The sequence below is a fragment of the Dunckerocampus dactyliophorus genome, chromosome 12, assembly GCF_027744805.1.
Source record: "Dunckerocampus dactyliophorus isolate RoL2022-P2 chromosome 12, RoL_Ddac_1.1, whole genome shotgun sequence".
Classification (NCBI taxonomy): Eukaryota; Metazoa; Chordata; class Actinopteri; order Syngnathiformes; family Syngnathidae; genus Dunckerocampus; species Dunckerocampus dactyliophorus.
The window spans coordinates 14,127,216-14,149,396 of record NC_072830.1 but is presented as its reverse complement, the minus strand read 5'-3'; the positions used below and the strand labels follow the sequence as shown (position 1 = coordinate 14,149,396).

Below are 22,181 nucleotides of genomic sequence, written 5' to 3'. Positions count from 1 at the left end.
TCCGATGACTGTAGTGTCATCTGCAAATTTAATGATGCTGGTGTTGTTCTGGGAGGCCACGCAATCGTAGGTGAAGAGCGTGTAGAGGAGTGGACTCAGCACACACCCCTGTGGGGTCCCAGTGCTCACAATTCTTGAGCTGGATGTGCGGTTGTGGACTCTGACTGACTGGGGCCTGCCTGTGAGAAAGTTAAACACCCAGTTACAGAGGGAGGGAGACAGGCCAAGTGTGAGGAGCTTATCTGTGAGTTTGTGGGGGCTGACTGTATTGAATGCAGAGCTATAGTCTATAAATAGCATTCTGACGTATGTGTCCTGGCCCTGTAGGTGAGAAAGGGCTGTGTGGATGGCAGTGTTGACTGCATCATCCGTGGACCGGTTCTGGCGATATGCAAACTGTAGAGGGTCCACGGTTGCCGCCGGGATGCTCTTTTTGATGTGGGTCATGACTAATCTTTCAAAGCACTTCATAACAATAGGAGTGAGTGCTATAGGGCGATAGTCATTCAAGCAGGTCACGTTGCTCTTCTTGGGTACGGGCACTATGGTGGTGGACTTAAAGCAGGTCGGTACAGATGCTTGTGCAAGCGACAGGTTAAATATGTCAGCAAGCACATCAGCTAGCTCTGATGAGCAAACCCGAAGTGCACGTCCTGAGATGTTGTCTGGCCCTGCTGCTTTTCGTGGGTTTGTTTTGTTTAGAACCCTGCGCACATCAGCTGATGTCACCATGAGAGGTGAGTCCTGTGTGCTCCCCAGGTTCAGCCACCCTCTCTGCTCATCAGGAGTTTGGGTATCAAAGCGGGTCTGTAAAAGCCGAGCAGGATTGGTTGAAAAACATGGCCGACATCAAGCAAAACGCCTTTGCAGAGGAATGGGCGGATCATTGACCATTTGTCTAATGATTACAATATATTGACTATCTGTTTTACAAATTGCAGCATGTTTTCCAGAGCTTTTGAACACAATCCATAGGGGGCGCCACAAATGTCACACTTACGTATTATTATGAAGGTTTGAAGCACTGGCAAATAGTGTCCTGCAATAAACATTTGATTCCTTTTGCACAATGGAATCTTGAAGGTCAAACATGACCTCAATTCCTAGTTCAATTTTTCCCATTGGAAATAATTGAAATAGAAAAAAAAGTCTGTTCCAGGGTCAAACTGTCACCATCATAAAAGGTATTATCATTACAGGCAATATTTTAAGACCCTTTTGAACCGTTTTGGCTGCCATACGAGTGTAAAAATGAGTTATTCACTGTTAACGTTCAGTAAAAACAAAAACAACATTTCATTAAGTCTTCATTAAGTCTGAGTATGTGACTTTTGAGTTCCACTGCATAGTGCACTGCATGTATTCATCGTGTCCTCACCTGCTAGATGCAGTGATCAGCTCCGATGGACCCATGCTGGCAGCAAAGCCAAAAAAGCCATCTTTGGAGCCTCACAGGCAGCACGCCGCTATCCTCCGACACGCATGACTGATGTACACACACATACAGTACATACACACACATATACAGTATACACAGGCAGTGGAAAACTATGAAGTGAACTCAAGGTAAGTTAAGGTTAGGTACCAACCAGATGGAGAAAGGTGATGCCAATAAGTAAAGCAGCAGCAGTGGACCCCATTCTAAAATACATGAAAACTATCCTTCATGCAACTCAACAAAAGCAAAATCCATTGGTATTGTACAATTATTTTGTGTGTGTACAGTCGTCCCTCATTTACAGCGGTTAATTGGTTCCAGACCCGATCGCGACATAGGATTCAACAATAATAAAGAGAATATTTTTGTAGTTAAAAGAAAACCTGTTTGACTTTCTAAATACATGTTAACATTATTAGAGCCATGAAGTGACAGGCCTATAGTCACCTTTACAGTCCTGTTATTCATTGTGTATACCACATTGCGCAACTCTTATGCTGCAGGGACTCGAGACGCTCGTTAGCTAGCAACCTAACCAGTTAGCCTTCAATTTTTCTTCTAAAGTTAAGCCAAAAACTTACCACTTCCACAAGGGATGGGAGAACCTTTTTTCACTCTCTCATGTGGGACATGCCATGGCTGACTTCATGCAGTAATGTCTCAATGTTTTGTGTCATTACTGCCACCTAGTAACCAGAATACTACATATCACTTGTATTTCAATATGTTTTGGATAATATTACAACAAAGTCTGCCACCACACAGCCAACTTTTATTAATTTGTGAAACACGACTGTATGACTTCAATTTTATTCTTATTTAAAAAACTCTTTGGCATCGCTGAGTACCACTAGATGCAGTCCGCATACTACCAGTGCTACTCGTACCTACAATTTGAGAATCAGTGCTCTAAAATCAGCCAACGCGCCCTAGATTGAACAAGAGTTTTTTTTTTAAGTCGCACAAAACTTCATCTTAGCAAGCATCAAAGGATTAACTTGCGTTTTGAGACAGTTTTCGAAGACGTCAGCAAATCGTGAAGAAAATCTTCACAGGAGCTCAATTCAGCAAACATCAAAAAATAATTTTTTGCGTACGTTTTGCTTTTGTTCTTTTTCTTTAGTACCACCTTGTTTTTTTTAAGCCCCGGTTTTCAACGAACATTATTGCCAAAAAATATGTCTCCGTTTCGTCTTAGTTATCGTACAGCCAAACAGTGCCCAGACAAAGCATCCAGGCTTTGGTGACTCAGTCTCTGTGAAGAATGAATAGTGGTTCTTTTAGAGTGAGGACACTGTGGACACTGTCATATTTATTACGCGCACGTGTGTGTGTGTGTGGTTTATTCACGATGAACAATTCCATATCTGTTTCCTTTCTTCCTCCTAATAAGCACTGTGCATCCTGCGCTGATGAGGCGTTCAAGTGTCGAGCACCGAGCGAAGTTCCACTGCATATTGAATTTTAGACATGATAAAAAAAATGTAAAAAGAAGAGAACAAAAAGACGCCCAGTCCAGGGTGTACCCCGCCTGTCGCCCGAAGTCAGCTGGGATAGGCTCCAGCATGCCCCCGCGACCCTAATGAGGATGAAGCCGTATAGAAAATGGATGGATGGATGGAGAACAAAAACAGAACACAGCCCGGTGCCTTGTTTCTTTAAAAAAGCCATCTGTATTAAAAGTTGTTTTCTTTAAAACAGACCACCCACAGTTAAAAGGCTGGCCTGAAATTAAACGTACAATCAAGATTAGATTTGTCAACATCATGTACATCACCATCATCACTTGTCTTGTGAAACAAAACATTGATTGAAGAGGTCTGGAAGCGTTCGGCGCCGTCGTCGTTATTAAGGTTCCAGTACCTGTGCGTTTCAAGACTTAAAGGTTTGGCCAGGCGGACACTGCAGCATGAACGCTATAATGAATGACTATAAAAATAAAAGAACCAAACGTAGAAGAGACGAGAAGCACCATTCCGTGAACAGAACACCTGCAGTCTTTAAAATCAGGATCGGCCCCTATGCCACTGATTATCCAGAGAGGAGTGGATTTACCACGCTGAGGTTTTTGTTTTGGAGGGTTGGCACTAAACGGAAACAGCTAAAGTGTGTTGGGTGGGGGAAAAAAAGGCACTGGACGCAAGGCGGTCATCCCCCCCCACGTCAAGTCAGCTAAAGTCTCCTCGCACACCCAACAAGGAGATTGTCACATTATTCCTCCACCAAAAAAAAAAAAAAAAAAAAAAAAGCATAAGGTGGTACCCATCCAGGAGCGACTGTGCAGTTATTTAACAAAATATACTTTACAGAATATCCTTTGAGAGCATCTTTCAATGTTCTCTGTATTGTTTCCATGGGGAAACATTTCGGTGTGGGGCTGGAAGTCGTGGGTGGGAGGCTCCGACTTCGGATCAGACCTCAATTGTGGACACTGACCACGCAGGACAGATTCTCCGACCCAGCAGAATTCCTCAAGAGTGGACCCCTCCCCTCTGCCTCAGTTACTCCACCCCTCCTCCTCCTCCTCTTGTCCTTCTGCAGCATTCCTCTTCATTTTCCTCCGAGGCCAGGCTGAGACGCCAAGAAGACACACTTGCTGCAACACACTGCCACAAACAAGAGGAACAAACAAAGAAGTCACAAATTTACCAAGGAATTCTGGGAGAATCTCACAGCCCCGCTTTTTAGAGTACAAGTGCAACAGTGTTGTGTAAACAGATCCAAGCACTAACTTTTGAAAAGCTAATCAAGTGCAAGGAACAACTTGTCTCTCCAGTTCTGCAAAAAGTCAGACACTTCCTCAATCTTGTCAGATTAAAAAACAAACAAGGGGTGACTCAAGCCCGGTAGGACCTGCTGTCGGCACTAGGAGGACAGAGATGAAGACCCATGTTTCTGGGTTATGCCAGACCAGATATGCTGCATCGTTCCCCAAGTACTGAAACACTACAACTACTTAAGGGCCGGACACTGTCACACTTACAGCGTAGACCTCTGCCAAGGCCAGAACAATACAAATTTGGATCAGCGCCTAATCGTGCATCTTTGACATTGTAGTGCCTACAACTGTCAATGGATGTCTATATGTGCCCTGTGATGGACTTGTACCCCGCCTCTCACATAGGCAGCTGGGACAGGCCCCAGTTCACCTGTGACACTGAACAGCATAAGCCAGGGGGTGCCCAAAATGTGTTTTCTATTGGCCCACAGCACATTCTACAAATATAATTTTACAAGAAAACTAAAAAAAATAAAATTAAATTGGAAAAATCAGCAGTTATTTTACATGAATAAAGTCAAATTATTAACAAGAACAAGTTGCAATTTTATGACAATAAAAAATAACGTCATTTTAGTAGCAGGAAATCGAAATATTAGAGAATTACATTATTTTTTAAAAGTTGTAATATTATGAACAACAAAGCAACGAATAAAGTTGTCATTTTTGGAAAACTAGGCTGGAAAAAGTTATATAATGTTAGGAGAATAAAGTGAAAATATTATGTAACACTTGGAAAACTTAAAAAAGACAAAAATGGAAAAAAGGTCAGCTGTTATCGCATGACAATAAAGTCAAAATAAAGACAAAAAAATTCATATTCTGAAAAAATGTCGCAATTTGACGAGAATATCCTTGTTACATTATAAGCAAAATAATGTAATTTTACTATCAGAGTTGAAATATTAAAGAAAAATGTTATGTAAGTATTATGAGGAACAAACACAACTAAATAAAGTTGCAATTTTTACAAAATTAGGTGGGGAAAAAATTTATAATATTGTGGGAATAAAGTCATAATATTACAAAAATTAAATTTCAAAGATCATTTAAGAAGAAAGTTTAAATATTTTGAAAGTAAAAAAGCAACCCTGCAAAAATGTAAAAAAAAATAAAATAAAATAAAAAAAGAGCCAAGAATGACTTTGATAGTATTAAAGGTTTTTTCACCGATGTCATAAAGCTGATATGCAGGGCTTTTTCTTGAAATGTATATATAACTTCTTAGCATGTGTTGCTTTACAAAATATCAAAGTGGCAAAGTTGCATCATTTCACTTTTCACTATGTGGGGCTCACTGGAAGAGGTTTGGACACCCCTGGCATACGTGGTAGAAAAAGACAAATGGATGCATATAGTCCACTTTTTAATGATAAAAATTAATGCATTGTATTCTTGTAAACAATGAATGACAATGAAGGCCCACCAGCTTCCCTGTATTTTAGATTCAATACAAAGCAGTGTGTCAATGTTGGGATTTTTTTCCCCTTAGGTGTGACGTAAAAGCAGCTGAAAATGTGTTGCTATCAACATTTGCTCATTTTAATTGACCTATGGGGCAGATATGATTCAACCCTATGAACTCTGCCTAGCAACAAGTGGCCATGTGACCAGGAAGAATAATCACAGTGGGATAGTTAGCTGAGCGAGACAGTTAGCTATCTTAAATTTGTTGTAAATAAAATGCACATTACCATTGGAAGGGAGATCGGTGTAAATGAATACTGAGGTTTGTTGTATTGTATTATACCAGTGTACATATTCGCGAAAACGTTGAACAGTGTTAACGCAAGTGAAAACTAACGGATCTCCAACAAGAATTTCTTCCTTGACCCACGCCCCACCCTTCCATGAAGTTTTCGTGGGAATGACTTATGTCAGTAGTCTTGCTGGTAAACAAAGCGGCGACGACTTAAGTTAATCTAGTTGAAAGTAATGACGCAAGTTTAAAAGTCAAGTTTATACGGCGCAGTCAAACTTACCATTGCAAAAGCGAGGAAGGTGTAGAACTTTCCTTACAGTATGACACAAGAGGAACAACACTGGTCGTCGCCATTCGGTGTGGACGCGTAGTTCATCTGGCGGACTATCTCAGCAAACAGCTCGTCCACTGAGGTCTTGTTCTTGGCCGACGTCTCCATGAAGGGACAGTTCCATTCGTCCGCCAGCGCCTTCCCTTCGCCGGACGACACCTCCCGTTCCCCCTCCAGGTCCACTTTGTTCCCCACCAAAATCATGGGCACCCTCTCGTACCGTTTGACCCGAATGATCTGGTCCCGCATGGGCTTGATGTCCTGAAAGCTCTGCTGGTTGACCAGGCTGTAGACCAGAATGAAACCCTGCCCGTTTTTAATGTACAAGTCTCGCATAGAGGCGAACTGCTCAGTGCCCGCCGTGTCCAGGATCTCCAGCACGGACGGAGATGAGTCCACCTCGATTTCCTTCCGGTAAAAATCCTCTATTGTGGGGTCGTACTTCTCGATGAAGGATCCTGTCACGAACTGGACCGTCAAGGCGGATTTCCCCACCCCTCCGGAGCCGAGGACCACCACTTTATACTCCCTCATGGTTCCCCCAAGAGCCTCGCTCGATCACTGCCAGCAGTTTTGTTTGGGCTCCAGGGCGTGGCTGCTAACTACCGCCACTACCGGGGGGGTAAATACGGTTCTGTCCGACCCACACTCAGCGCTTGTGTTGTAACATGTTGAGTCGGCGGTAACAACCGAGCCGGTTCTAATGCGAGCTCCCCCCTCCAGTTGTTGTTCAAGTAGGCAGCGAGCCTAGTTTCTCCTTTCTGGCGAAGCCAAGTCAACGCAACACATCTAGTATTTCCTGTCCTGACTTTTCAAAACAAAACACTACCGATTAAAATAACGAAATTTCGTTTTACTTATCGCTAAATCCTGACTAAAATTAAACACATATTATTTATTTAGTCATAAAACCGCAGTATATTTTGTTTACTCTCTATGATAGTTTGGATTTTACACGGCAAGATCTCGATACACAGCAACTTCCGGTATGGTGCTTGCTAACATTTCTTAGCTTCGAAGACTTTCTCCGTTTCCTGTTCACGCTCACCACGCAAACGTGCGTTTTACGTCACAATTCCCGTGTTTAAAGGTGCAGTGCCCCTCTAGAAAAATTTGACCCAAATATAAGACGACCCTAATTATTTTTAAGAAGACCCCTCTTTTTCAAGTCCTGTTTTTTGAAGGGGGGGGGGGGGGAATCATGTTTTTATCATGTTTTCAATATCAGTGAGATATTGAATCACCACAGCCAGTCAATCACCTATTTGATTTGGCTTAGTTTGACGCCAGATGCCCTTACTGACGCAACCCTCCCATTTACCCCGGCTTGGGGCCGGCACTGGACATCTACAATGGCTGGACCAAAAGTTTAAAAAAATAATAATATAAAGGTTGAATACATTTTTATATTTTGCTATTTCTACCATCCTAGGTTTCATGAAAAGCTTATAAAACTTTACTTTACTTTAAGCATGAACTGCCTATAGATAGTTTAGTTTTTTCTAATCATCAATGTTTGTCTGTTTATGTTTATGAAAAATAAAAAATAAAAGTGCAGTGTAGGGGCTGACTGGTACTCAATAACCCCACAAGACCTGCTGCCCCACCTAAGTTTCGACATCCCTGGGCTTCCTACAGCTTGACTCATGCTCACAGCATTTTTACCGGAAAGGCCTATCTGCTGTCATCTGGTTGCTTAACCTCACAACGCTCCAACTCTTGTTGAACTTCGCCAAACACATGAGGCCTCAATACAAAGTCTATTGCAAAGATGTAAATGCTATTCTAAATTAGAGTGTGATAAATGGACAGTTTGGATTTTTTTACATGAAGTTGTATGACATCCTCATTAGCAGTGTACTTCAATAACAGCGACTAACCCCCCTAACTGGTCCCGTGAGGCCATTTCTGGTCGGAGAGCCGTGATGGAGGAACGTAGTTCCGCTTAGTTGCTGGGGCCATTCAAGTAAAGAGTTAGGCTTCTCAAAACGATATGTGTTCAAAAGATATAATACAAAAATCAGACCTCACAAATTGCTCAAAGTTATCTTTGTCTTCCGCCGTATCCCTGCGCGCTGCCGCCTGTGCACTCATGTGCATGTGATGGAGACGCCCGCTGTGGAACACATGCTGTATGTAAACAAGATGGCTGCGGCGCTCTGTCGCCGAAGAAGAGTGGCATTACCACAAGTGTCTGCATCACATACACATGAATGTATAGGCGACGCCGAGTGTTTTGCGAGGTCTAATTTTTTTTGAGGAGGCATTTTAGTGATGCAAATGTATTACTGTTTTGAACACATATTGTTTTGAGAAGCCAAACTCTTAAATGACCCAGCAACGAAGCGGAACTACGTTCTTCGTCACGGATCTCCAACCAGAACTGGACTCACGGGACCAACTGGGGGGTTAAGTCACTGTTGCTGTAGTACACTGCTGATGGGGATTTCATACAACTTCATGTCAAAAATTCAAAGTATCCCTTTAAGATGTCTAATAAGGGTTTTCATAGTGAGGCGCCAGAAGACTTCAGTAGAGGTGTGCAGCTTCAATAAAGATTTTTTTTTAAGCCGCTAAGCAAGCATTGTGATATTTTGTAAAGCAACATATGCTAATATATATATATATATTTTTTTTTAAACTGCATCTCAACTGTGAAATAGATGAAAACGCCTGTTATTAGTATGAACTTTGGTCTTTGTCTCTTTTCATCTTTTTGCTGCTTTTTAAAATTTATTTTCCAAGTATTTCCAACTTTCTTGTTAAAAAATCTTAGTACATTTTCTTATTGTAATATGATGACTTTATTCCCACAATATTATAGCTTTTCCCCAATATAATTTTGGCAAAAATTACAACTTTATTTTGTTTTGTTTCTCATTTTTTCTTTAATATTTCAACTGTATGCTACTACAATGACATTATTGTTGCTCATAATATTAAGAGTTCATTCTCATAAAATTGCAACTTTTTCTCTTAATATTTGGACTTTATTCTTGCAAAATTACAGATATTTTTTATTCTGTTTTTTTCCTAAAAAATTTCAGCTTTCTTCTTCTAAATTTTCTTCTCTTAATATTTTGACTTTATTCCCATAACATAACTTTTCCCCAACCCAATTTTCCAAAAATTACAACTTCATTTACTTTTCAATGGGATTTTTCATCATAATATTCTGAGTTTATTTTAAAAATTGAACTTTTTTTCTCTTAATATTTTGACTTCATTCTCGTAAAAATACAGTTTTTTTCACTTCTGCTGTTGTTTTTTTCGACTATTTCAACTTCGTTCTTTTTAATTTTCTTCTTGTAATTAGGACTTTATTCCCATAATATTTTGACTTTATTATCGTAACAGTATAACTTTTTCCACAACTTATTTTTTCAGTTCAATTATGTTTTTTTTTTTTTTTAGCATATTACAACTTTCTTTAATATTTCAACTTTATGCTACAAAATGCCATCCTAATATTACTGTGTTATTCTCATAAAATTACAACCTTTTGTCATTAGATCACCTTTTCCTCTAATATTTTGACTTTATTCTTGCAAAATTACAGCTAATACTGTATTTCTGTTGTTTTATTGTTGTTGGGTTTTTTTTTTGTTAAATTACATTTTTAAGAATGTGCTGTTAGCCAATAAAAAAACAGCTATGGGCCGCAAATGACCCCCAGGCTGCAATTTGGACACCCCTGTGCGAAGCTAAAGGCTGGGTTATGCGTTTGTAGAAAGCGAACACAGGTGACAATCACATCTGTTTTTAGGCCACAATAGTAAAGTGTATTCATAAAGGGGATTTTAAGTCCAAATTCTGATTTGTGATGTATGTACCCATTACCATCTACAAGTCTCCCATTTATTTTGATACCAAGCTTATCCATGCAGACTTTGTAGAAAGGAAAACTACTTTGGATGTGTGAGGAATGAGTTGATTTTTAGTTGCTACAGTGAGCAAGTAAATATTCCCCAGACAATCCAATTTTCAGGGAGTAGGGAAGGTCCCAACTGTATTACAAATATTATCCGAGGGGTGGCTCACACTTGGAATGAAAATGTATGTATAAAGTGACTTCACTGAACAGGAAGTGACTGGCATCACCACTCTTGTGACACAGCATGTGACACATGGCAGGCTTTGTTCTTGTTGTCCATAAACAAGTGTGTGTCGTGTTTAGAGCAGAGTGATGCAACCTGGAGGCACATTCATCTTCATTTCCTGCTCACTGACTTGTGCTATGTGCTGTCAGATCAATATCTGAACCAGTCACTGCACGGAAGTTGTTCTTTCGTAAACCGCATCGTGCATGTAGATGTTTCCGCACACCATGCATTTGTACTGCAAAAAAAAATGACATCATCAAACTTTCCCTGCCCGGTGTGAGTACAAGCATAGTCCTTGTTAGTTACGAAAGGCATGTTTTCCAATCAATGGCTGTCAGCTCTGATGATTTAAACCCGCTGTCGTGACTTCATCACCTCTAAAGAACGCTGCCGGATCAATAGCGTTTTAATTTGTCCACAAATCAACAGCAAGGCCACAGAGCACACACACGGCAGCCTGAATCACATATGTGAGTCACCCAGCACTGATCACTCGGCTCCAAGGTGTTTCACACACATTTCCATACAACTCCCACACAGTAACACAGCCATTCACACACAGAGGAAGCAGCCCGGGTCAAACATGTGAATTGGCTTGAGGCGAATGAGAGCTCCGGCCTTGTGATGTGAATAGTTGTCACATCTTTGACGCTGCGTGTAACGACCACCGCGCGACCGTCGTGTCAGGTGGAGGCAGAGTTTATCTTCGCGCCGCGCTGATAATTAGGTCGACACAGCCAACTAATCAGTTCACAGTGCGCTTGCACCGACGTGTGGAATTCTGCAAGATGAAAGAGAGGTGTGATTTTACACGGTTGTTGGCAGTGTTTGGGATGTCCGCTGCCTCAAAGTGCAAATTGACACAGAGAAATACTTGATTCTAAATAACAGATACTGCTGCGACAGCTATTTCATGACAATTGTTAAACAATGATACTCTCAAGCCAACACCCAATAGGGTGGCTTATCCATCCATCCATTTTCTATACCGCTTCTCCTCTTTTAGCCATCTTTAATTCATATACTGACCTGACCTTTCTCATACAAGTCCACATTAATACACTGTACATCATGGGTGTCCAAAGTGTGGCCCAGGGGACATTTGCAGCCCACCGCTGTTTTTTTTTTTTTTTTTTTATTGGCAGCATATTTAAAAAATGTAATTTAATGAGAAAACTTAAAAAAAAAAAACAACAGCAAAAAAAATAAGCAGTAATTTTACAAGAACAAAGTCAAAATATGAAAAGAGAAAGGCTGGAATATAACAAGAAAAATGTGTACTTTTCAGAGAATAACGCAATAAGATAATAATAATAATAGTAATAATAATATCAATACACTTTATTTTAAAAACGCTTTACATGGTAAAAGCAAACAAATACAAGTGTACAAAACAGCAAAATAACAGAAAGTGAAAACCAAAAAGCAGAGTTCAGAAGAATTAGTTAGAAGAGCATACAAAAGACAAGATTAAAAGATTGCGATGTGATGCGTTACTAAATATGTTCGTTTTTAAAGAGTTATCTGTTAAAAGCAGTGCAGAACAAGTGTGGTTTGAAGTTAGTCTTGAAAGTGTTAAGGTCAGCAGAGGCGGAAGTGACTTCCAAAGGGAGGAGGCGGCAACAGAGAAGGCCGAGACAAACATAACAACGAATAAATCAAAATTCGGTTCCTGAAAATATATAATGTTACAAAGTTATAATGTTACAAAATCAGAGTAGAAATATTATGGGAAAACAGTCATAATTACGAGGAGGAAATTTACAAGAAGAAAGTTGAAAGAGTTAAAAAAAAAAAGCAAAAATGAAAAAATGCTGTAATTTTAAAGTCCCTGTAAATAAAGTCAAAATATTAAGAGAAAAAAGTTGTTTTCTAGGAAAAGAAATCTACATTTTACGGGAATAAACTCATAACATTACGTGGAAAAGTAATGTAATTTTAGTAGCATAGAGTTGAAATATTAAAGAAAAAATATTTTCTTTTTTTAAAAGTCATAATAATATGAGAAACAAACTAAACAAAATGAAGTTGCAATTTTTTTAAAATTAGGTTGGGGAAAAAAAGTCATAATATTATGGAAATAAAGTCAAACTATTCGGGGAATAAAGTCATATTACAAAAAGAAAACTTACAAAAATTCTTTAAATGTTATATAAAATATTATACTGCATGTATATTATTTATAATTTACAATATTATATACAGTATATATATAATATTGTATGAATATGTACTGTACGCTGCTTTTCCTGGATAACAAGTGACATCAAAGACCTTCTGAACCTGAAAAAGATGACCTTCAAAGATGGTGACACACAATCACTGCGTAAGCGGGTACAGAAGGAACTAAGAGTCAAGGAGCAGTACAGAAGGAGAATAGAAGACATGAAGGAGGTGTGGCAGGGAACCATCACAGAAGACCATCACAGGCTGCAGCTCAAAGAGAGGTAGGTGCCCACATTGAGGGGGATGTGAGAAGAAACCACTTAAACCATTTTTTAAGAGGTTTGACGAGCCCATGCCACACACAGCAGCCTCCACACAAGTCACCAGCACGGAAGAGGACACCTCTCCTCACCCTCTTCCCCTCACACAACCCACAATAACAGCAGCTCAAGTACGTGGGGAGCTAAGGAGGTTGCATCGCAGCAAAGCAGCAAGTCCGGATGGAGTGTTGGATCGAGCATGGCCAATGTCCCAGTTAACACACAATCTTTACAGCGCAAACACCGTCAAAATACGTCATCCATCAAAACATCTTGCCCCATCCACTTAATTGCAGAGCCATTTTGTAATGTAATAGTCATTTACAACAGAGATCTTTATCCAATAGTCGTGAGCTATGGAACAAGCCATAGCACCTTTAACACCATCCAGCCTCAGCTCCTCAGGGACAAACTGACACAGATGGAAGTCGGATCACACCTGGTGGCATGGATCACAGACTACCTGACTGGCAGACCTCAGTACGTGCGACTGGGGAACTGCACGTCCGACACTGTGACCAGCAGCACGGGAGCATCGCAGGGAACTGTGCTCTCTCCTGTTCTGTTTAAACTGTACACGTCTGACTTTCAGCACAACTGTGAGGTCTTCTACCAGACTGTGGTAACTAGTGCCTTCCCGTATGCAGTTGGGTGCTGGAGGTGCAGCCTCAAGAAGAAGGACGCCACACGCCTGGATAACCTGGTGATGAAGGCAGGCTCTGTCATTGGCACTGAGCTGGACAGCCTGACATCTGTGGCAGAGCAAAGGACACTGAGGAGGCTCCTTTCCATCATGGACAACCAGCATCATCCAATGCACAGCATCTCCCAAAAGAAGAGCAGTTTCAGTGGCAGATTACTATCACTCCCCTGGTCCACCGAAAGACTGAGCAGATCATTTCTCACCCTTTCAACACAACACAGGGGGAGCAATAAAAACACACACAGGACTGGACTCTGTCTCTCTTGCCTTAATTGTTTTATTTTATTTTGTGAAAGTATCTATCTATCTATCTATCTATCTATCTATCTATCTATCTATCTATGTCTGTCTGTCTGTCTGTCTGTCTGCCTGTCTGTCTGCCTGTCTGTCTGTCTGTCTGTCTGTCTGTCTGTCTATCTATCTATCTATCTATCTATCTATCTATCTATCTATCTATCTATCTATCTATCCATCCATCCATCCATCCATCCATCCATCCATCCATCCATCCATCCATCCGTCCGTCTGGATATCCATCCATCCATCCATCCATCCATCCATCTGTCTGGATATCCATCCATCCATGCATCCATCCATCCATCTATCCATCTACGTATCTATCTATCTATCTATCTATCTATCTATCTAATGCCATACAATTGCTTTTGTGAAATCTAGGGCGCCGTGTTGGGTGAAGGCCTTGGCCCTACTCAACTGACTTGAAATTTCTCACACAAGTCTAGCTTAACACACTCAACAGCAACCAAAAATTGCTAGACTGTAACATTTCATCAGACGAGGGTACTGTTAATAGGTTAAGAAAACTACCAAAAGTTTAGCCCCTCACCCGACAAGTTTGATTGACTTGAAATTTCTCACAGAGGCCGCTCTCACAAGTGAAGCATATCATTTTGACTGTTATTAAGCTCCAAACTTACATACAAATTGAATCGAGATGAAAAAGAAATAGCCAGCACGCTGGCCCTATGTGGTCTCTCCAGCAGAAGGTGAACATCTCCAACAAGACAATAAGATACTCTTTAATCCTCACCCCAGGCCCTGTGAGAGTGACAGTCGACTAATTAAAATGTCTGAGACGATCCAGCTAATTAATTGAAGAGATTAGTGGTTTCACTCATTCCACTGGGAGAAAGGCCTCTCAAACAATGTGTTTTACGCTGCAATTTCAACAAGGAAAGACCGGCAGACAGAGGGGGAAAAAATGTTATTAGCCGGTTTGGATGTGCTGTTTATAGGCTCCCCATGTTGAATTAATTACTCAATTTTAGTTTGTATTTCCACTGAGCCTCTGAGGCGGCGGCGTGTGTTTTTGATTTATGAATTATTCACACCGTGGCAAGATGGCAGTTTATCATTTCAATAGAGGCACAGACAGTGTAAATAAAAGACTTTTTTTTCCCCCATTAGCATCTTGTGATGTGGCTTTGCAGTTATAAATCTAGAAGCGCTCAGAGAGTTACACAGCACACGTAATAACTCAAAGCCTTCAAGGATTGTTGGCTTTTGTTGAACTACATTCTTAAACAGGAAAATTTAACGTTAAGACTGAAGATTAAGGGGGACAATGCACTATGGAGAAGTATTTTATATACATCTTTTACATAGATTGACGTAGATTGACCCTTGGGACCTCCGAGTCACATTAATAAAATAGTCATGATTAATTACCATTCCCCGCTATGTCTGAAATATGCCAATTTATATACTGTACAGTGGAACCTCGGTTAGTGTCTGCCCCGGTTAGCATGTTTTTCCGTTAATGTCGTAAATTTATGCTAAAAGTTTTAACATTTTCTACTTAGCATACAATATTACGGAGCTCCGCAGGGGACATGGAGAAAAAAAAATATTGATGGGTAAAAAATATATATTTTTAGAGATCTCGCAAAACTGTTTTGCGTTCCGTCGCAAAACTTTTGCAAGAGAACGTAAAACTATTTTGTGAGATATCACAAAACTCTTTTGCGAGATAACGCAAAAGAGACTGTGGTAAAGTTCGAAACATATTCACATATTCAATAACTCCCAAGTGAATGGTTCTAACACAGCAAACCATACTTCTTTCCAACCGTGGCAACACAGACAAACAGCTACAAGCCAGTTTTTATCAAAACGAGCCGTCTTCTGTGCAGTCTGACTTCTATTGATCTCTATGAGAAGCCGGCAGCGCAGGGACCATCTACAAATGTCTTTTTCTTCTTCTGTGTTATGGCTGTTGGCATCAATGTTGCCAACTCCTCAGTAAGACAAGTATCTATTGGCTGTTCTGAAAGGTGATAGATGGTGTCATAGGCTAGTTTGCATATTATTTGCATATGATGCTGTAAGAGATAAAACCACAAGTCGAATTAGATTAAAAAAGTGAGTAAAAACACCTTGATTATGTTTAGAACTACAAATATATGTACAAAGCAAAAAGTTTGTGAAAATGGACTTTTACATAATTTAGGGCAACTTTTATTAGGTTGTGAATAAATTCACTTCTGTAACGTGTAGGACCACAAAACTCACCTCACACATCAACGGCCTTCTCCTGTTCATACTACAGCAAAGACTTTGGGAAAATGTGCTTTTAAATCATTTTTGGGAAATTTTATTTTTTGATAAATGCAATTCTGTAACATGCCCGTTCAATAGCTTCACTTGACCATTGATTTATGAGGTGAATTTTGTGGTCTTACTCTTCACGGAAGTGAAGCTATTGAATGGACATGTGTCAGAATTGGCATTTATTAAACAATAAAAATTCCCCAAAATGATTTAAAACCACAGTCTCTTTTGCGTTATCTCGCAAAAAAGTTTTGCAAGGGAACGTAAAAGTTTTGCGAAATCTCGCAAAATATATATATATATTTTTTACCCATCATATTTTTTCTCATGTCCCCTCCGGGGCTCCGTACAATATGGTGTGCGTCTTGTCATGTTATTAACACACTGTGTGAGTCCAACTGTGTTCCTAATGTATGTTTTTTGTAAATGACAAAACATCAGTAGCTTCTAGCAAAGAAGCTAGCTTCCTAACAAAATAGCTCCCAGACAGGAAGTGAGCAATTTATTTTATTTTTTTAAATTTATTTTGTATTTTTTTTCCAATCAACTTTATTAATGCCTTACAAATTACATTAACAGTGCATCAAACCATGGGCATTAACAAATAACAGTTGGATAACAAAAACACATAATATAAATCGTACAGAAATCGATATTAAAGAAATAAAAATGTAACAGAAAAGTGATGAATCAATTTTTTAAAAAAGTGAGCAAATTATTATTAAACTATTATTAAACAGTTTATGATCAGCGGTTGACTCAAAAATGTTAACACAAAACATGATTTTATAGTTTTATTTGCATAAAACAATTCTAAATGCATATAAATGACGAATGCAAGAGATGAATGAACATTTAAGGTTACCTTCACCTTCACTGAAGACGTGATTTTTGAGGTGAGTCTTCCCAAAGACACGCTGGACACCATTTCCTCTTTTGTCATGAGTTATTTCCTAAATTAAATTCAATTAAGTAGTGTTTTTCGTCTTCTTTATCACAATGTTGGCACTTGAAACTTTCTGTGCCTCAATTTTTGGCTATTGGTTATTTAAATCAAGCTAATAAAAATACCACACGCGTGAATATCAATTTGCTTTTAACGAACCGTGTTTATGATGAAGAATGAAGGACTGCGTCCAAAGACGTCACGTAATTTAAGATGAATTCGCATGTTTGTACTGAGGACGTATTCTATGGGATTTCCGAGTGTACCTAAATGCAGCAAAATGTACTTCCGTGGTAAGGGTTGCGGTAGTGAGTGATAAGAATATCCACTTACTCTTTTTCTTTGTTCAGTTTATTTAGACCACACATACAGGCATAATAAAGAGGCTATTGTGATGTTCGGAGTGTCTTTGAATGCACCGCGCGGTCGTCTCGTGACACTGAGAAAGTGTCGTTACAAATGACAAAGGGACTAGAGACGTGCTTGTAAATTGGAGATGCAATGTTGGAATTACACTGCTGTTGACGTGGGCAGGTCAGAATTAAGTTATGAAAGAGCCTTAAACTTATTGTGACACTGTGGGGGGCACTACAGTGTGCCCCCGTCTACCTTAATAACAGAGAGGTGTGGCTTGCCGTGATGCACATGTGTTAATTATCTTAAAAAAGTTTAACGTAATTAATAAAATATTACTTGCCGCCACAACCGCGACATTTTTGAAAGCCCGACCTCAAAGATCCGTTCAGTGGTTTCTTGAAACATGCAAGAGAAGGGTTTTGTCCAGCAGGGGGCAGCAGCCTGCCGTTCAACAACAATGTGTGTGCACTGACGACTGGATTCTTCACACAGAGTGAATATGTATTGCATCTGTAAAGTCAGTGGGATGCGAACAAGATGAACCAGAAAAAAAGAATTCAAAGTGTAGGAGAGCACAAAGCTGGAATGGATTGAAAAAGTATGCAAGAGGAGAGGACGGAGACACAGCATCTTTCATTGGGGCCACAATGGCAGCCTTCACAAGTGGAATGTGGGCATTAATAATGCATACAGTCCAGGATGGTAGCTCGCGAGCAGAGGGGTTGTAGTTTATAGGGGTGAAAGGTCATTGTAAGCATCATCACCAATGGAGAGTCATTGTCTGTCGATGTGAGCTTTTCATGAGTATCCTCAGAAAATGAGAATATGAGGAAGATTTTCATTTGTCATTGGTGAAAAACAGCAGAAATCCTTCCGCTGTCCTTCATCTATTTGGCAGTTGTCAACCTCAGGATGTAATGCACATCACTGCCACCTACAGGACCGGGGTGGCTCACTATCAAACACAGATACACAGAAACTGTTTATTATTATGTGTATTATTAATAATAATACTGTGTATTATTTTTCCTTACAATATTACATGTTTATTCTCGTAAAATTGCAACTTTTTTTCTCGCTAGAATGCAGCTTTTTCCTCTTAATACTTTTTTTTTTTGTAAAATTACTGCTGTTTTTTTCATTTGTGCTGTTGTGTTTGTTTACAATTTTCCAACTATTTCAAATTTCTTCATGTACATTTTCTTCTCATAATTATGACTTAATAATCCCATAATGTTTCAACTTTTTCCGCAAACAAATTTTCCAAAAATTACAACTTTATTTGTTTGTTTTTCAGAATATTACAGCTTAACGAAAATAATGTCATATTTAAGCTTTATGTTACTAAAGTGACTTAAAATGAATTATTTAAATTAATATTTTGACTTCATTCTTATAAAATTACTGCCGATTTTTCAATTTTTGCCGGTTTTTCACCCCTGCTTTAGGGTGTTTAGTCGAATCACCACCAAATTTGGTGCACACCTTAAGGGTACTGACAAGCACGTGTTTGTAAAATTTGAGCAAGGCACAGGCGGGACTGACCAGCTAAGTGTCCATAAGCCATGGGCCATTTTGCTAAGGATAATAAAAGTTTGGGGATATTTGTATTACATGTACGCTAGCATGTCTTCCTTAGAATTTTGGGTTGTATTATTGTTTGGCCTTCCTCGATGGAGGTCTGTGCTCTGCTGAGAGATATGATATTGTTGTTTTTCAAACATTGTATGTTGACTTGACCTTGAAAGCACTGTCTGGAAGGCAGACCTCTGGGACGTCCCGCTCCCCTCCCCCCCTCCGCTGCAAGCCCCGCTGGATCAATACTGGCTTGATGAGTGAGTTCATGTGAGCTCAGCAAGATGACACAACAGGTTGCAGAGGCTGACAAAAGTGCTCCGTCAAACACACTAATGACCTCCTCGATCGCCCATCGCAGGCGCTCGGCTAAGTTTAGCAGGGAATCCAGGACGGGTGGGTCGGCTTTCACACGACAGTGCTCAAGTAAATATCTACAGAGGACGCAGAGAAAGACAAAAAAATGATTAATAAAGGGTCCAGTTGCAGAAAATGACTCGTACCTGTCAAAATTTGGGCTGGAACGTGTGGCCGCTCATTGCTGCATAAGGGGCGGATGCTGCTCTTTGTCTTCTGTCTTTTTACAGCATGAATTTGTGTAAATCAACCTATTTCATTATGCACAGCATCAACAGAGGACTGGGCTCCCACACTGGCACGGCTCTTATTTTAAGATGTGTAGAGAAGCCTGCTTTTTTACAACGCTGTCCTCCATGAAGTGGTGGACGTATACACAGGATGAGATCATCTAGATGGGGAGATGTGGCATCATGTCTTTAAGGAAGGGGTTTTTTCCTTCATGACGTCATGAAATCCCAGAACTTAAAAAGCACCAATTCTCTCAAACGTGGAGCAAGCAAGGGAGATGATAGATTTTTCTCACATAAACAGGCTCTTAGGAGACATATTACTATTGTAACCTTCCAAGAAAACGTCACTTTTGCATAATAGGGGATCTTTAATACAGATTACGCTGTGGCTGTTTTTTTATTGGCCTGTAGCGCATTTAAAAAAAATAACTTCATAAAAAAAATTGAAGAAAATAACCAACAACAGCAAAAATGGCAGTAATTTTAGAAGAATAAAGTCAAAATATTAAGAGAAACCGATTGTAATCTAACAAGAAAAAGTTGTAATTTTACGAGACTAACCACATAATATTATGAGGAAAAATAATAATTAGTAGCATAAAGTTTAAGTATTAAAGTAAGACTTTTTTTTTTACAGTCATTATATTATGAGAAACAAACATAACAACAAAGTTGTAATATTTAAATAGTTGGAAAAAGGGGAAAAAAACAGCTGTAATTTTAAAAGAATAATATCAAAATATTAAGAAAAAATATTACAAAAAATGATTAAATAAATGAAATGTAAGTAAGAAAGTATAAAGTCAAAATATTAAGACAAAAAAAGTTGTCATCTACGAAGAAAAAAGTCATCATTATATGAGAATAACGTTTTGAATAATGTTTTTTTTTTTAAAGTTGTGATATTATGAGAAACAAACAAAACAAAATAAAGTTGTACATTTTGGGAAATTGGGTTGCAGAAAAAGTTATAATATTATGGGAATAAAGTCAAAATATTATAGAAATAAAGTCAAAGAAAGTTGAAATAGTTGGGAAAACAAACAACATCAGAAATGGAAAAAAACAGCTGTAATTTTACAATAATAAGATTCAAGAGATTCAAGAGAGTTTTATTGTCATGTGCATAGTAAAACAGCAGTTATACTATGCAATGAAAATCTTATTCTGTTCATTCTCCCAAGAAAAGAAAGAAAACACAAGAAAGAATAAGAACATAAGAAACATAAACACATAAACATATATACCAATAAATTAAGCAACAACAACAGAAGAGACATTAATACAAGTAAATAATACAAATAAATAAATAAATAAATAAAGTGCTATGAGTGTGTGCGTGTGTTGCGTGCGGCGTGTGCGAGTGCTTCGTTGAGGAGCCTGATGGCCTGTGGGTAAAAGCTGTTTGCCAGCCTTGTGGTCCTGGACTTCAAACTCCTGTAGCGTCTGCCTGACGGTAGGAGTGTGAATAATGAGTGTTGTGGATGTGTGCTGTCCTTGATGAGGACTTAATAAAGTCAAAATATTAAGAGAAAAAAGTCGTATTCTAACAAGAAAGAAAAGGTCGCAATTTTACAAGGATTAGTAATGTCATTTTAGTAGCATGGAGGTGAAATATAAAAAAAAAACAACACAGTTTTATTTTTTAAAAGTCGTAATACAATGAAAAACAAATAAAACAAAATAAGTTGTAATTTTTGGAAAATTAAGTTTGGGAAAAAGTTATAATACCATGAGAATAAAGTCAATATATTATGGGAATAAAGTCATAATTACAAAAATAATATTTACCAGAAGAAAGTTGAAATAGTTAAATAAATAAAAAAAAACAGCAGACATTAAAAAAAAGAACTGTAATTTTACAAGAATAGAGTCAAATATGAAAAGAAAAAAGTCTTATTTTAATGAGAAAAAAGTAGCATTTTTGAGGAGAATAAATGTGTAATATTATGATATAAAATAAGATGCTTTTAGTAGCATATAATAATAATAAAGCAATCAAAGCAAAGCATATAATAAAGAAACAATATGCTAGTTGTAATATGAGAAACAAACTAAACAAAATAAAGTTGCATTTTTATAATGTTATAATATTATGGTAATAAAGTCATCATATTACAAAAAGAAACTTTAGGAAGATTATTTAAGAAGAACGTTGAAATATTTGATCAAATAAAAAAAAAACATCAAATATGTGACATATGGAATAGTTCATACGCCTGTGTGAAAAAGCTGAGATGCAGTTTTTTAAAAATATATATAACTCCTTAGCATATCTACATGTGTTGCTTTACTAAACATCAAATGTGGCCCTTATTTGAAAAACGTTTAGGCACCCCTGCCTATTCGTGCAGGTAGGTTGTACCTAAAGCATCCAAGACTCAAACTTGCTCTACAAATAAACAGCCCCCATGTAGACAAGTGTGTAATTTTATTTGTGGTATAATGAATGTGTTGCTTGCCATCTCCCATCTACCTAACGTAAGCTCTCACAGCAACTCCTCTTGCAAACACCTATAAACACACACACACACACACACACACACACATATGCACGCTGGAGTTAATGGGACGCGGCATTGAAGCAGCAGAGGATAATA

The 22,181-nt window shown here is 38.8% G+C and overlaps 1 protein-coding gene across 1 annotated transcript; it reads right to left on the bottom strand.

The window, feature by feature from the left end:
* Window positions 1-476: 476 nt before the first annotated feature.
* LOC129191602 (ras-related protein Rap-2b) lies at window positions 477-6,796 on the bottom strand. The gene is made up of 2 exons (XM_054795089.1): window positions 6,200-6,796; window positions 477-4,044 (listed from the first exon to the last, which is right to left on the bottom strand). Exon 1 carries the CDS (start codon window positions 6,782-6,784, stop codon window positions 6,233-6,235), a length of 552 nt encoding a protein of 183 aa, XP_054651064.1. The 5' UTR covers window positions 6,785-6,796; the 3' UTR covers window positions 477-4,044; window positions 6,200-6,232.
* Between the last annotated feature and the right edge of the window lie 15,385 nt (window positions 6,797-22,181).